The sequence below is a fragment of the Lathamus discolor genome, chromosome 7 (genome assembly GCF_037157495.1).
Source record: "Lathamus discolor isolate bLatDis1 chromosome 7, bLatDis1.hap1, whole genome shotgun sequence".
NCBI classification, from domain to species: domain Eukaryota; kingdom Metazoa; phylum Chordata; class Aves; order Psittaciformes; family Psittacidae; genus Lathamus; species Lathamus discolor.
The window spans coordinates 15,269,362-15,286,791 of NC_088890.1; the positions used below are offsets into that span (position 1 = coordinate 15,269,362).

The 17,430-nt window shown below is 40.8% G+C and overlaps 1 protein-coding gene across 3 annotated transcripts in view; it reads right to left on the reverse strand.

Annotated features, from left to right (window-relative positions):
• Positions 1-17,430, reverse strand: part of TAFA1 (TAFA chemokine like family member 1) — a 224,030-nt gene that overhangs the window by 184,479 nt on the left and 22,121 nt on the right. For 2 of the 3 annotated variants that reach the window (XM_065687211.1, XM_065687212.1), the window contains one exon: positions 11,241-11,339. The exons of the other annotated variant lie outside the window; for it this stretch is intronic. In XM_065687211.1, the coding sequence (XP_065543283.1) occupies positions 11,241-11,280 (40 nt within the window). In that variant the 5' untranslated portion in view covers positions 11,281-11,339. The remainder of the gene's footprint in view (positions 1-11,240; positions 11,340-17,430) is intronic. 3 annotated transcript variants of the gene reach the window in all.

Consider the following 17,430-nt stretch of genomic DNA (forward strand, 5'->3'; position numbering starts at 1 on the left):
CTTTGCTGTGACTTGTGATGGTCTATGTAAGCTTGAGTGGAGAAAACAGAACCACCTTGTGATTGCCAGTTCACGCAGCCAGGCCCCAAAAGACAAAACCACAGCTTGTTCCTTTCACAATGGCCAGGGAACTGATCTGTTCCCTGTCTCAGACACATCCCAACCCAAATCTTTACCTAGTTAAAATGATTGCTCCCACTCTGCTCTTTCTCTAAGCAATTATCCCACCCATTACAACCTGAAGTCATCCTTTAGGAAGCTGACAATGCAAATGCATCCCCAAAGCAGCAAACCCAAGCAGAAGAGTAAGTAAAAATGCCATCCAAGCACTAACCACGCTGCACACTCTAAAATCCAGGCACATAGCAGCATTGCCTGATGACGACTGACACTTGACAGCTGGACAGATACCTTATCTGTGAGGAGGAAATGAACAGTGCCCTCAATAGCTTGAGGTGTCTCTTTCAGTAGATGACAGTGACAATTTTGCAGTTTGTTATGGCAAATCTAGCAGCATTTAATTGCATTTAGACTGCCAGCTTAGAGGACACAGTTAAATGACTTGCTGTTTATTTGTGAATGACTTTCGCTTCAAACAACTGGAAAGAAGTAAAGCCTTTTCTGAAGCAGGGCTGTGATTCTACCTGCAGATCTAGTGGAACTAGAACAAAATTCAGAGGCAAGACATTGATGTTTGTTGTGTAGAAGAAATAAAATAGTTCCAAGACACTCAACTCCCCAAATTCTGGAATAAAAAACCTAAGTAACCTGTATGGATCAGAGGCTCTTTAATTCAAAGTAACAACATAAACTAAGAATTAATTATTCACAAGTTACAGTCACCCTACAGAAGTTCAAAATAAAAAAAGCTAAGGGATACAAGTGAAACCACTTTATATTTGGAGGATGTAAGACCACTGGGGACATAAAACTGCTCTACTACAAAACAATGAGGAGCCTGACTGACATTTCTGCTATCAGAAATCTAACTGATATCATCCAGATTCATGGGTAATATGCAATATCTCCTGCATCTCAAACTTCTGACCTTTGGTCATAGATCAAAATCACTAAAGATATTTTCTTCTGGATTCAAAGGACACTGCTTTATAAAAGTTAGCCGCTGGCTTTCAGTGTCACGCCATTTCATGAATCAGGTTCAGTTACATGACGCAATACAAGCCTAGGTGAATGCTGATTTATCCAAAATGTAGAATAGCAGTAGGGAATATTATAGGCCTTTGGAACATCATCAGCATCAACATGGTCCTGCATCCAGGGCAGCCCGGAGCTGAGAAGGATGGCCCATCACAGCTGCATCCTGCCTTAGGTGCTGCCACTTCTTCCAAAACACTAAAACATCATTTAAATACGCAAAACATGAAGGTTCAGAGACTGTTGCAAATTCAAGATCCCAAGGAGACCTTGAGATTTCAAGGAAACAGAAATTCAACAGGATTCTCCTGGAGAAACAGTAGCAAATTTGTAGCTTTAGAATAGATGCAAAGGTTCACCAAACTCAAGAGTCAGTTCAGTTATTAGGGGAAGAAAACATACAATACAGTACTACATTTTGAATTAAAAGAAAACTTACAATAGAAATCTTCTATTGTTTCCTATGAAGTTACAGGGGCGAAATTACGCACATCAGGGTTTTGGAAGCACTGAAAGGCCACTTTCAGATGAAGTGACTGACATGAAATTTTGTGTTACTACTTTTCTCCTCAAGCTGTATGGTAGAGGACAAATGTCACGATGCCACCTGCGTAACGCAGACACACATAACATATCACACTGAATCAAAAGCCTTAAAGGAAGCCTTTTGTCAGGGTCAGATGTGTTTGAGTATCTCTGATATAGAACAGACGAATGTAAACAAGCATGAACTGCTAGATTTCTGAAGGGTTTATCATTTAGTTCTCTTAGCATTGTAGACATCAATGCCAGAACATAAAAAATAACTAGAACAAAGGAAAATGGTTAAACAAGAGACCTTCAAAGGGATGATATGCTTCCGACTCAGTTGTAATATACATTGCTGTTGGCAGATCAATATTACCAATTTCTATGTGAACTCTCATCTCCGGACAAAGGAAACTCTTCTAACACCCTTACAAGAAATTCAGATATGACTCTCCTAACACTTAGATCATTGTAACATTAAAGCAATAATGGTTAATTACACATTGGCTTACAACCAGTACTCACCAAGTGCTCTCCCAAGAACAGAATGGGAGAATGACTTATTTGATCACTGATCAAATACTACTTATGCTAGGTAACACCACCATTCAGATGCAAACCTTGTCACTGTCCTTCTGTTCAAAACACCCGTATTCTTGCACTGTGCTTTCATTTGGTAGGAAAGAAAACAGACTCCTCAGCCTGATCACACTATTCCTCGTTGTTACATCCCTGAGAAATTCACTCTTAACTTGAAGATGTTTAGGTATATTGGACTGTTAAGATTCATAACCTCAGAACTGGTAATACATAGATCCAAATTTCTTTACTGCTCTGGGTTGAATTAAAAATGTTATGGGTGATTTATAGTAAGTATTTAAGTTTCTATAAAATGATGGACACAAAGCTCAAACCATAGACACTGACCTTCTATACTGAACTCTCTGACAATTCACGAAACGGGTTTTACAGATACACATTTTTGCATTGCGCCCGTGTCTGAGAATAGTGCCAAGCAGCCATGTGTGACAGAATTGAGTTATGAGCTCTTTCCAAGAAAAGCACACACAATTAGAGTACAAAAGTAAATACAAAATGTCGGAGTTCAACTGGTGCTCCAGAAATACCAGGCCTTTTTGTCCCTGAACAACATACCTGCTGCATCCCCCTCCTTTTTGGAAGCTCACAGGGAAATACCATATGTCAAGCAGGATTTATTACAAACTCTCTCTATATGATTAAGTTGGCTTCAGGCAACGCAAAATTAATTTGACTTTAAAACAAAGCAAATGTTAGTCTAATATGTGCATGTTTTCTGCTCTTTCCTTGGAGAGCAGATCCTCTATTTTGCAAGCAGTTGAGATTCCTTCTGAAACCGACAAGCATTTTGATTAATCACTAAGGATTTATTGCTTAGTGAACAAATGATATGTTATCTAAAAAAAATGGAGCAAATGGTGTCTGTAGAGATGTTTCTGATGACCAAACAATGAAGATGAGACATTTCTGCAAAAGGATACCTATTGCTTTAAGTGGTATTATTTACATAGGAATACATGCAGAGGAAAATCTGTTTTCATCTGATTCTTTTCGATTTGTCTTTTTGCTGGGTTTATTTGTTGGGGTTTTTTAAGAATAATCAAACCAAGGAGACACAGCTGTATTCAAGTTTTGGGTAGGCCCAAGGAGACACACCTGTATTCAAATTTTGGGTAAGCAGTGCTCAGAAATACAAAAGCTTGAAAAAACACGGCAAGAATGGCCAGTACGTAATCACTTTGAACTCAAGGAATGAACTCATTGGATTTTTGTGCTGCATTGATGAAGTAACCCTAATTACAACCTTGATTTAAAACATCCGTTTCTTGGTTCCATGAGTAAGCAGTTAATTATTATTTAAGTGTTAATTATGCTTAGCCTATACACATTTACTGAAGTCTTTAGGCTCTCTTCCTTTTCCTTTGGATCTAAAGAAAAGAGCTTTGCTGAAGAGTAAGCTCTGTTTTAGCCATACTTTGCCATCAATTTAATACAAGCAACTCCAAAGTGGGAGCTCAGACCTGCAAAGACCCATCTCCCCAGGAGCAGGGAGGACAAGCAGCTGCATACCACAGAGGATGCTGGAAGCCTGGCCTAACTGCAGCATCAATAAACATGAGGATGTTTTGCAGCATTAAGAAGGGGGAAAGGTGAAACACAGAGCAAATGAGGCTACAGCAGCAAATGACCCAAGGTGGTATCTCTGCACACCAATGTGCTGTGCTCTGTGCTGATATTGGGCTGCTTGGAGCTTACCTGGAGATCTGCTCATAGTACTGCATTGCACAGAATAGATATTACCCTTTGGTACTATCCCATTACAAACAAACAAGAACAGAACAGCACATGGGTTTTGTATGCGTTTTAACCTGCTCAAAGCTGACTGAAGTCCAGTGGGGTAATATAGAAGAATCCAAGTACTCCAAACCCTCATTAGCCCAGTTGATCATGTCAGGACATGTATTCATTTATTTGAAACACTTGAAGCCATTTTTACTGCATTAATATTTCTAATGACAAATAATTTTAGTAACAAAATTTATGTAACAGTCTTAACAGAAAGCTTTTCAGGTATAAAACTATAAGGGCATGTGATGTTCTCTACAGCATTAATGGTCTTTCTCAGACAAGTTGTGCTTCAATGAAATATTAATTCTTGATCATTTGTCATGTGTTAATTAGCAGAATAAGCTGTAGGAAGTCTAGATTACCATGCAAATGTTAATTAGGTCATAATTTATGTTATGCATTTCTAAGTATAGGAGCACCAGAATCTCATGTAGCAGCAGCTGAACTTTAGGGAAAATTTGCATTCGCAACTGCTATTTTTCTATTTAAATTTGAGAGTTACTAGGCTTTAATTAATACCAAAGAATCTATATTTAATTGCCCAAAGTCTCTTCTCCCCTTTCTACCCAGAGTCAAACCTCAGCTAAAAGTTTGTCTCTGGCCAAATACAATGAGAAGTTGGGAGCAGATGGTGAGGTCGCTTTCCAATGCAACAACTCACAGATGCCATAGGAGACCTGGGGAAGAGATAATGGCTTTAATTTTTATCAGAGCCAAAATACACAGCCCTGCAAAGGCAGGGATGCTGGCTCATCAATGTGGTGTTAGAGCTCACCCCTCATACAGTTGACAGCAGCAGCAACTCTCCTAGAGTCACCTTTTAAAAGGAGTGACTGACTATGGAACTTTCCTGGTGAGAGGGAGAAGGTAGGTGAGAAACAAGTGAATCCTTCTCGGTATTTATCCCGTTGTTTCTCTTAGGAATGCAGACAGGGGGAGGGGGGGAAAGAGAGAAAACTGGTTTCCGAGCCTGTGCAGCAAGAGCACCCTCCAATCTCGAGCTCCTCATCAGAACACCATTTTCTATTGCTGACAGACACAATTCCTGGCAGTGTTTTTCATCAACTGATGAAGAAGCAGAACCTGCGTTTCGCACATATGGCAATACAGGCCTGTTGTTGCTTACTAGCCCATTACCTGAAAATATCCATATACTGCAGGCAGTTTGAGGCAGCGGAGAAGCCGGCCCTGCTTCGGTATTTCATGTGGGACAACTATGAAATAAACAGCTGCAATGACACACTATAGTGGGACGAGGATAAATTTATTTTGCTATCTCCACACTCCCACAAGTTTTTACACCTCCCCACACAAATCTGCCCAAGTTGCTTGCACTTTGTTGGTATTAGCAAAGGAAGAAAAGTAGGATTGAATCTCTAGAGGGAATACCGGCATTAACTCCCCCCGCTTCACTCTGAAGGCCAACATTAACTGTTATTTTCATTTGTTGAACTGTATTTCAGCTGATTTATTTTTGCTCAGTTTGTTGGTTTGGTTTTTTTTAATGTGGGAAAATCATTACATTGTAAGAAAGTTAATGTGACAGATGCAATTCCACTTGAAGTCATAACAGCAGCTGTACCTTCTCCAAGATGTGTCTAAAGTAAATAAGCTCAGGTTGGGAAAAACTGATAGTACAGCCACAGTGTCAGATAATGTGGGAGTTAGAAAAATAATATTTTATAAATAAATTACTAGATAAGGAATATAGTTAAATCATACTAAAAAGGGGTGAAACTTCAGGTCTCCACCCTAAAAAGGAAAAAGACTGAAAACCAGGAGAGAAACAGGCCAAAGGGAATCAAGAGCACTGAACAGATTTAAACCATTCATTTCCAGCAGGAACAAATAAAAGCGAGGGACACAAGAAAGAATTAAAAATAACAGATAATATGGAAAGAGACCAAGCAGTTATTTACCGTTTTTCATAATGTAAAACTGGTGAAAAGCATTAAAAGACATCACATATCAAACTGACTTAAATGAGTGATTTTTAGAGCGATATAATTACTATATGGCATATTTACTAGTATTTTACCCCCGTAAATATACATATTTTCAGGCATAGTTATTAGTTCCAGGTGACTACACAAGCTTGAGCTATGCTGCAAAGAGGTGTAAAAACCTAGAGAGGGGAAAGCAGGACCCCATATCCCAGTGCTGCAAAGGAAATAGTTTGTTCTGTGGCCTCTGAATCCAGCACCAGGTCACTGATGCACATAGCACTGACTGACAGCCAGGTCTGAAATCCAGAACCTACCTGCTCTACACCAGACCTAAGTCCCCTCATCTGTTTAGTAAGCAGTCCTCAGTAAACAAGGGATAATTTGTGAGCATGCTCTATGTATAAACTAGCAGCAGTAGTGAGCACCCATTTAGCTTCTCCTGTTCAGTGTTGTGTTTAATAAGTATCTCTGATGGTATTACACATACTGTTGACTGAAGCAATCTAAACCCCTCAACCATGAGGGAATTCCCTGTTCCACATTTACCTCCTTAAAAACAGAACACAGTTATTAACGATTATTTCAGTGGAGATGAGCACAATATCTTGTCCTCTTTTTGGAATATCACATTTAAATCACTACATATTCTATCAGAGTGTTCTCGCAACCCCTCAAGCCAAAATAGCTTTCTTTCACACTGCCTATACATTTTTTTAGGGCAGAGATGCAATCGATATAAGGAGTCTGAGGAGCTCATGAGAAACAAGAATAGTTTCTGTGGAATTGATGTTGCCATGCATCCATTAACCCAACTCAGTAATTAGGAGATTAAAACTGTCTGATTGCTCCCCTCTATTCAAGGTCACCTTTCAGGCCCTAACACTGGGTTTAGATGTTGACCAAGTGCTTGCTGACTGCTGCCAGGGCATGGGCTACAAACACCAGCAGAAATCCTGTTCTATGTCTCTTACTTACTATAAACCAATGCATGCAGTTCTCTATAAGGCATATTTTCAAGAATACCTAAGCCTCGGGTTTATCACCGCTGTTTGTAAGGCAATAGCCTGGCTATACACATATACTTCACTTTAATAGTATGCTCCTTCTTTCAGAGCAGCACAGTTTGGTTCAGATTAATAAACCAGGGGCACTCCATATTGTGCTTACTCACATGCATAAGTGATTCAATCAATACTAAATTTTAGCTACACCTTTTAATATTTGTTGTGAATGATTGTTAGATTATTGAAGAAAGAAAGAGCACAAACGTGTGTAATTAAGATCATCTTTAAAATATTGAATTTTGGTCTTATAAGCAACTAAACTGATATTATAGCTTAAAGCTAGTCCACAATGAACACCTGAGCACAGAAGGCAGGTTTGCAATCAATACATTAGTGGTGCTGGAGCAGCAGAGAGAATAGCCCAGCCAGGGGAGCAGGGTACCAAATGAGCACAGCAATGAGTATGAGCTAATGCATCCTTATGCAGCTATATTGGCTCTGGAGCTAGTACAGGCTCCTGCTAGGACACATCTGTTTTCTTTCGCATTTTGTGGATATGCCTGGAATCTTCTTTTTATGAGACGAGGAATATTCAAAGGACTAAGACCCACTGAAATGAAAGCCTTATGTACCTTGATCTTTTAAACTAGATGCCTGAAAACACATGGCTGAAAATCAAGAGCAAAACAAACCTGCATTTGGGTACCTAAACCAGTATGTCCCAGGGGGTGCCTTTGTAGACCAAATATGGTCACCCAAAGTTGAGAATAATTTCTGTTGATCTATCCTCAAAGATCTGTACATTCTAGCTAAAGAAAGTTTTTTCTTTCTGCATTTATAGGGAAGTTATTATATAATATCAGTCTAATTGCCACATCTAATCTAGGATCCCAGCAGCAGCTATCACTGAAGTGGCTTGGTATTTTGAAAGGAGAACATCAAGTGCTATGTGAATGAACAATGTGCAAACCTACACAACAGGAGGTGCACACGAAAGCCTGCAGAGGGTAACAAACAAGAATAATCTGCACTGGGAATAGACCAAAAAGGCTATTAAGAAAAAAAAAAATCAAAACAAGTAGTTTACAACTGATGCAATAGCAAAGGTGATTCCAGGACAAAGGGAAGACAAGGTACAGGCTAAGGACAGTGTTTGACTTATTTCATATAAACACTAGCACAGTATAACTTACTAACAACAGACAAATGAAGGTGGAAACACTCAGGTCACAAGACAAGAGCCTTAAGACTTCTGGCTGCACATATAAACTTGAACAATTGCATCTTAGATAGCTCGTGCAGATGATTCAGACGTGGCCAGGATGACACAAGCTGAGGGGCTGAAGATGACACTTGTGTTACAGACAGGATGGAATTATTTACAGCAGACAATGCTGAAAACAGATTTGACACAGTGATGAGCCCTGCTTTGGCCATGATAAAGAGTTTTATTTAGCTATATTGCTTCAGACTTGTAAGCCAGATGTCATGGACATCAAGGAGACAGGCACAGTCTGTCTAGTGCAGGCATGGCTAGGATTTGCACTACAGCCATCAAGTTAAGAGGTGAATAGGAAGCTTATACTGTTAAAATGAGAATTATAACCAAAAAGTGTATCTACTGATGTTTTCATTAAACATTAAAATCTCTAATCTGTTTATTGAATCCCAGCATATTGCTGATTTGCATTTAGAATAACACATTGCAAAGTGGTTCCGTAGCTTTGGCCTCCTCTCATTTAAGATTGCTTCGGCTTTCTTCCCTTTTGACTACCTGAACACTTGTTACCCGCAGATCTAGATATGTACCACTCACTGTTGTGAACCTGAACAAGAACTATCACGACAAATTTTCTCCCTCGGTGGAAGAGATTCATTTTGCTCTGGTTAAGATCAAGTGTCTTGACTGACCATTTACTCCTTTCTATTCTGGATCACTTAGCATCTCTGAAATCCCCAACATGAGCCATCAATGATTCTTATTTCATATAAAAGTATCTTTAGACCCTTTTGTAACACTAAAACAGTTATCTACTGCCCCAAGTCTTTGGAGCGATGCTTGTGAAATGCCACTGAATCAGTGTGATCTTGGTGCCTGTGATCTGTGGATGGAGTAACACTGATGGAAACTCAGCTGAGAGCCGACTGCCTGTTTTGGAAAGATTTCCTCCTTCCCTAAGAGTAGCAGCTTCTTCCATCACCTTTTCCTTGCCAGTTTCTTGACAGAGTCTGAGTTTCAATGTTTACACCAGCTTATCATTCAAGCAGCTTCAGAAACACTGCCACCCTTGTGGTTGCGCTTGTTCTCCCGCACACTTCCCTGCGGCTGACTGAATTCGCCTTGCTCTGTGCAGTCACGCTATGAGAGCCTGCACTCATCTGACATAACTGCCAGATCCAAAGAGCACTCCTAGCATATCCACCTCAATGTCTGGAGTGCATTGTGTTTTCATACTGACAATAAAGGATCTGAGCACAACGATCTCCAAGAAACATTCAGAGAGGATAAAATTACACAAAGGATGGTCAAACCCACTCATGTTGGTGTGAAAATATCAAGAAAATTAAAGGTTAAGATACTTCAGTAATTTCAAGTAAACTGAAATATCCGAGTAAATGTATTTTTTATTTTAGTTTCCCATAATGATTTTCAGGTACACATTTTTCCTCGAATGGAAGTCTAACAAGAACAAACAGTCACAAGCAAGTCTGAACTGATTTAAAACAAGATGTAGTTTCATTAGCAGGTGATTTACTACAGCAGAATGTGTTAGATCCGGCAGTAAAAGCAAATTAATTGAACCAAAAGTACTTTAGGAAGAAGCAATCTGAGTTATCAGGTGTTAGTAATCAAAAGATTACCACAGTGATATTCATGACCTCTACCCATAAATAACCACCAAGACTTTTCCCTCTTCAGAAAATGAATTCATGGGAGTCTCAGAAATTGTAATTGGTATTAATTTAGCTGATTGTACACTTGGATAAGATGTACATTAAATGGTTTCAGACTTTAGGGGAAAACAGACAGCTACATACACCAATTAGCAGATCTTTTAAAAACCTGGAGATAAGTAATTAATTAGAGGAACCCAGGCAATAAAGGGATTCCAGCTAAAGAAGTTGGTGGCTCTGCAGACAGGAGCCAAGCAATAATTTGACAGAGGATATGGGACAGTGGGAGAGGAGCAGACTCTCTTCTGCCACACTCTGCTTGCATTTCTACAAGGAGCAGAGATCAGCTCAGCTTAACTGATTTACACACACTGATTTTGGCTAATTGGGACATCTTTTTGAGTGAATTTTTTTTGTAGCCTGATAGCACATATTCTGTACAGCGGGAAGTTTTGGAGCAGGACTGCCACTTGGCAGTAAGGAAAGCTGCTCAGGAACAAGTCAGTTCTTGGTCAAAAGCACAGACAGACCAGAGCAGCCTTGCCAGGGGACTTTTCTGGACCATGAGTAGCAAGCAAGGACTCTCAACATCCATAAATCAGGCCAGGACATGACTGTGCTTCCTGTGCTCAGCTTTACTGCACCACCGCCATCGAGTCTAAAGGCCCTGCAACAGTTACTGGATCTTTATTTCATTCTCCATGAAAACCTCTGAAAGACTTGTTTCATCTTGCTTTGAACTAGATATTTTTAATGAACTGTTTACCAGCCAAATGTAATTGTGAAGCATAACTCCTGCCACTTGAAAAATCACTCAGAACTGCTACATAGATGGGAAATGACTGCAAGCCAAATGTTGCAAAGAGTGAGCAAGTGAAAAAGTTCTTTTTAAAAGAGCTCCTGATGTCAGTGAGCTTGTAATTCCTCCTTCTTTAAAATTGTCCATGATGAAATTGCTTAGCATTTACCAGTCAAAACCAGTTTTGCTTTCTGTACAAATGGCCTAAGACCTGTCTGGGCTGCAATTATGAACTGGTGTCATAATGAGTCAAAAAGGCAATGTTACAGTTGAAACAAAAGCAAATCTACAGGATTGCAGGGTTTTAATATTTCAATAAGGTTAAAGCAGGAGTGTTGAATTATTTAAGCTCTGGAATAAGATATAAGCACTAGAGCAATACTGCATCCATACTCATGTATCTTTTCATGCGTAGAGGTGATATCTATGTGATAAATTGCAGGAGCGTGAGGTAAATTAATTTACTATGCACTTTGATCACAATACCCTCTCCTGGCCTACTAATCCATTTCCCAGCAGACTTACTTTGGCATCCCAAATCACAGAACACTTGCATTGCTGCCATTAAGAACAGTGTTTCATAGTCCACCTCTTTTTCTCCTTATGCATGGGGAAGTTCCCCTCCTAAAAAAAAATAATAAATATAAATGAAGTTACAGAAAAGCATATTGATAAAACCTTTACATCCTTCACTCCTCCATATTAAATACTATAGAAGAGATCTAAAGGGAAAACATCTTCAAATACTGACAGCTGGGTGAAATGCTGTGATGTCTGCACGTTTCTGGTGGCAGGGGAAAAATTAATAAAGAACAGATGATTTGATATTGCCAATAAAGAAATTATATCTACATATAATTCTTGGAAATGCACTAATAGTGAAACCTAATCTACAAATTTGCTCACAATTTGACATTTTAAGGCTATAGAGTATTATGTGATAAAAATGCTAATTAATATATCTATCACTGCCAGAAGAAGTGTGATTCTGTGATTCTGTGCCTGGGATTGCTCCTACACCTGGGTCGGAGCAATCCCAGGCACAGCTACAGGTTGGGCAAAGACTCAGAGCAGCCCTGCGGAGAAGGACTTGGGGGTGTTGGTTAATGAGAAAATGAACATGAGCTGGCTTCAGTGTGCGCTCGCAGCCCAGAAAGCCAACCGTATCCTGGGCTGCATCAAAAGGAGCGTGACCAGCAGGGCGAAGGAGGTGATCCTGCCCCTCTACTCTGCTCTTGTGAGACCTCACCTGGAGCATTGTGTGCAGTTCTGGTGTCCTCAACATAAAAAGGACATGGAACTGTTGGAACAAGTCCAGAGGAGGGCCACGCGGATGATCAGGGGACTGGAGCACCTCCCATATGAAGACAGGCTGAGGAAGTTGGGGCTGTTCAGCCTGCAGAAGAGAAGGCTGCGTGGAGACCTCAGAGCAGCCTTCCAGTACCTGAAGGGGGCCTATAGGGATGCTGGGGAGGGACTCTTCATCAGGGACTGTGGTGACAGGACAAGGGGTAACAGGTCAAAACTTAAACACGTTTTAGTGTGAGGTGTCCCTGCCCACGGCAGCGGGGTTGGAACTGGATGATCTTGAGGTCCTTTCCAACCCTAATGATTCTATGATACCAAAATATTTGGCAAGTTTATTGTAAAGAAAACCTGTTATTACCTCAAATCCCCACTCTCTGCTACCTACCAGCTCTTTATACCCCATCTCAGAAGGCAGCTGCAGCACAGGGCAGCCAGACAGCCAAAAGAACAGTGAGGCACCAGTCCTTTCCAGGGAGGCCATGAGCACCCTCCTAGTGCTGGGCTCAGAGTGTAACATACCAGTGCTGCCAGGCTGGAGGACATGGAGGGAAGAACATTTACAGGGTAGATATAATATTAGGTAATAGGAAAAAATTCTTCCCTGTGAGGGTGCTGAGGCGCTGGCACAGGGTGCCCAGAGAAGCTGTGGCTGCACTATCCCTGGCAGTGCTCAAGGCCAGGTTGGACGGGGCTTGAAGCAACCTGCTCTGGTGGAAGGTGCCCCTGCCTGTGGCAGGAGCTTGGAACTGAATGAGCTTCAAGGTCCCTTCCAATACAAACTACTCTATGATTCTACAACATTTACCCCTCTGCCCACCAGGCTGGCAAACAGCTGTAAATCCAAATGATGATTTATCACAAATGTGAACAAACTATAAGCTCTTGGGTGTTATTTACCAGATGATCATCAAGTGGACTCATTTTATGGATTTGAAGCTCCTGAATCTTATCACACATCCACAAGCATACGTAAGCACCCAAAATCCCTATGAAAGAAATCTATCTGAAAGTGGGGAATGCAAAGTGGGAAATGAGTTGGCTTACAGTAAAGGGATGGATGTGTATACATACAAACACTACCTTTCACCAATTTACCATATCTTTGTTTACAGCATGAGTTACACTTACCCAAATATTAAATATTGACAGAAAGAGTCATGGTTAAAGTTAAAATATTAGATGGGGGTTATCTTCTTTTTAGGGGATAGGCAGATAATGACAAAACAGGGAATTTGATAAGTATTTCCAGTCCATGGAACGGCATTTCTGAAAGTCTTCACTAACAGGAAAGAAAAGCAAATCTCAAGTGTATATAAAGTAAAAAGAGCAACACAAGCCCTGTGCCTGCAACAGCACCTTTTCTTCCCGCAGGTCAGCTTGGGCTTTGCCTTGCAGTAGCAGGAGACATGTACGTTGTCAAATCCATCACAACCACAGCTCCCCAGTACCACTCCAAGCCCAGCAGCATGGAGGACAGGCAAAGCTAGGCTGGCCTTGGGGTGCACAGACAAGAAACACTGAACATTAGGTGTGTGCTGAGCTGCCTGCATTGCAGTGACATTGCTGCTGCTGCTGCCCTGCCCAGGGCAGCTATTGACACATCTTGCTTCCGCAGCTGCAAACAGATGTCTTCACTGCTATTAAGGAAGCTGTAGAGATGCTCTGTGGGGAAAAGCAGCCTGAAGAAGGCAGCAACATTAATTTCCCCTAGGCATGGCAACACAGGGATTTTCCACTGCTCTTTAGAGTTCTACTCCCATTACTACTTTGGCCTGTGACAAGCCATGGTCCTGGGGGAAGCATCTTGTTCCAGCCTGGCATTTGCACAATGAAGAAAGATGCTCTCCACAATAGCAAAGCTCAAAACATTTCAGTCTTCATTAAGACCCAATGGAAATACAGCCAAACCCATGTGGCTATTTGGACAACTGACTGCAAGAACTGGTAAGCTGATGGGAAACATCACTTATCCACGAAAGTGAATAAGACCTTGCTGCTTTGAACATCCACAGTATGGACTACTTTAAGATGAATAAGAGAAGAGAAAAGAACAATGTTCTGTGAAGAAAGTGAGTACAGAATCCAGCTCTGTACCCTAAAAATGGGTTTCTGCACTACACGATGAGGTGAGGTAGAGGCTTATATGCAAATATGCCTGCACCACTGAGAACATAAAGGTTAGATATGCCCGGCCATATACATATCCAACACTATCATTTCGGGAGATGATAAATTGCCACCTTCCTCAAGGAATAATGGAAGGAAATATATAAAATAATAGCAGCCATAAATAAGGAGACTTGGCAGCAGAGCTAAATTAAGCCTTCTTTTCTTATAGCATCTTTCCAAAACTTCCCATTTCAGAAGAGGGAGATGTTTCAGACAAAAGAAAGTGTCCAAAGCTGGGTGAATTATTTACTGAGAAAGTTATATTACAGATGTCAAAGTATTCACAGCACCAGAGAAAGATGAAAAATCTTCATCCTTTTCCTGTTACAAGAGGTACATCTTTGTTCTTTTGAAATTTAGATGACACTGTAAAAGAAATGAGAAAAGAGATAGGCAAAGAGTGATATAATCCAGCATAAAACCTCATTGGTTTATGTTAAAAAACAACAAAAAACACCTTTGCCTCATGGCAAATTGTCCTGAAAACATTAAGCAGCTTTTTATGGAACGGGACCATTATCTTCTCCAGGTACAATTCACAGGATGTTTCTCAAAGCTACATCACAAGTACTTGTTCATTCACAGTATCCAGTAGCTGCCTCCCTAATTTATGGGCACCATCCTATGTAAATCATTGCAGAAAATGACACATCTCAGAAGCCATTTGTTGTTTAATCTCAGTTGGTTATGATTCAAAAAGAACGATGTGAAAATATGAGGAAAGTCATCCATAATGGTAAAAAAAAGATTCTTGCACATTCTTAGTTGTTTTCTAAGAAACATAAATAATCAGTTCTTTGTCAGCTATGAAATGAATCTACATTTTCTATTCCACACGAAGTGCTGTCAAAACCTATTCTAAGTGTTTTACACCCCATTCTATTTCTGCTGGCAGAAAGTTGGGGCTCTGCAAGATTTGACAGCTACAGATCATATTCTGAGCTGGGTAACAATGCGAAAAGATCTCACACAAATTTAGGCTTGTACTTTCACAAAATCACGAGGCTTTGGAAAGAAGTTTGGGCTGCTGAAAAGCAATCCTTGGTGCGGTGGGGTGGCCACCAAAGCCACTCGATCACTCACCTGAGCACCTCCTCCCCTTCTCCCTCACTGACCTTGGGGTCTGCAGGACTATCTCTCATAGTCTCATTCGTCTCTCCATGGGCAGTTGCTCTTGTTCAGTAACTTCTTCCCCTTCCTAACTCTAGTATCCCAGAGGCCCTACCACTGTTGCTGATGGGCTCGGCCCTGGCCAGAAGTGGGTATGCCTTGGAGCTGACTGGCATTGGCTTTGTTGGACATGGGGGAATTTCTAGCAGCTTCTCACAGAAACCACCCCTGTAGCCCCTTCACTATCAAAACCTTGCAATGCAAACCCAATTCACTTGCTATGCTGCTGCCAGGCCATGCCATCAGCTCCCTGTGTGCTGAACAACTGTCTCACTGGTTGAATCAGACTTTGTCCTGAGGAAAGGGAAAATTCAGACAAACTCAACAGCCCAGTCAAGGCCTTCACCTGCACAGCAGCTGCCAGGGAAAAGCCCAGGGCACAATACCACTCATCATACAGTTGACAAAATCTCAACCTCTCTTTTGTTCTCTTTTGCTGAAATTTGGATCCTGCTAAAACTGGTGTGTTCCTACCAGAAGATTTATTTTTTTGGCAGGTCTATTTATTTCACTAAAAGTGTCACATAATCTCCAACTCATTTACTGCAATCAGTCTTACTTAAATCCAATGTGGCCACTAGAAAAACCCCACCACAATCCCACCACCCTCCCAAGAACTTGTTCTGAAAAAGGCACAAGTAGATACAAGTTTAAACTCCTGCTGATTCAACGATTAATATTACAGCACACACAGCTTCAATGCTGATAAACGATCACATTTTCTCTGGAAGAGAACAGTGGTGCTTTGCAAAGCAGAGCAGAGTTCACATTAAAATGACAAAAGGCAGATGCTATCACTTAAAGAAACATGTTTCTAATACTAAGTCCCAAAAATAAAATAGAAGGATCTCTCGAAACAGGGATATTCCAGCCTATTTCTTCAAGGACAGCAAAATAACTGCTACGCATGTGTCTTAAAGGAGAAGGAGCATTGGTTTCTGACATGGGTAACTGTCACCTTGACAAGTGAAACTGGCTCATTAAATTAGCAAAGATCTTGAGATGACTCAGAAGTCAGCAAGAGACCTTAAAGGCACAGCAGACAAAGTTTTGCCTTCCCTCCCCCTGGGCTTTTTCTTCTTTCTGAATGAACAGAGGCCACAAGGTACAGCCTTGGCCTCCTCCAAAATGCAGAGAGAAAGAAGCCACGGTTCAAGCCTTACATTTAAATGCAGCACAAGAATGGCAGAAAATGTATGCTGCCTGCACCACACAGAGTTAGCAGGCAGTATTCTATCTTTTCTGCCAAAACAAAAGCAAAACCAAAGCATGCCCTTCTCAGAGGTTAACCTTTGCAGCAAATTGTTTTTAAAACACTCATCCTTCATTTGTTAAAATCTCCCTTTCGCATGCATTTAATTCCCAACTACAGGCATCTGCCACCACCTCCCCAGAACCCCTCTGTGCACTCAGTTTTGGTGGCAGTGAGTTTAGCACTGCCTCTTCCATCACTCACTTTTTGGCGGATCACTCCACCTTACCAAAAACACCGCATTAGATGTGGAGACTCCGCAATGGGCTGACTTTTTTGCCCTTTTTAAGGCACATGAGAAAATAATCCTGATGTCCCACCTCTGCTCTCCCAACTACCTAAGTTTTTATCCCAAATGGAAAACTCAAGAGGTACTGAAGTTACTCGCCCTACATGCAATATGTTAATATCCAAGCTCTACTTCTGAGAGAAAGATGAAGGCTCAACCCCTACAGCAGAACCTAGCTTGTGATTAGAGCTACTCTGATTTAAATCTATTTAAGAATAGAAACAGTAGCTTCTCTAGCTTTTTTTTTTTTTAAATCTGGCCTTTCCCTCACTTTTCTTCCAGTGTTTAGAAATGCAACAAATGGTTTCAATTTTGTTTTCGTTCCCATTTCTAAGCTAATTTCAAGATGTAAATGCTGCACCAAACCAACACTTGGTATCTTGCTCTGGCTGTCAAATGAGAAAACTTCAATTATTTACACTGCTATAAGCCACGCAACAAAAGAACGCTTTGCAAAATGCGGAGTGTTACCCTGTATTCCTTCGGCCTATAAAAATAAATGAACAACCATCACAATGGAAAATAAA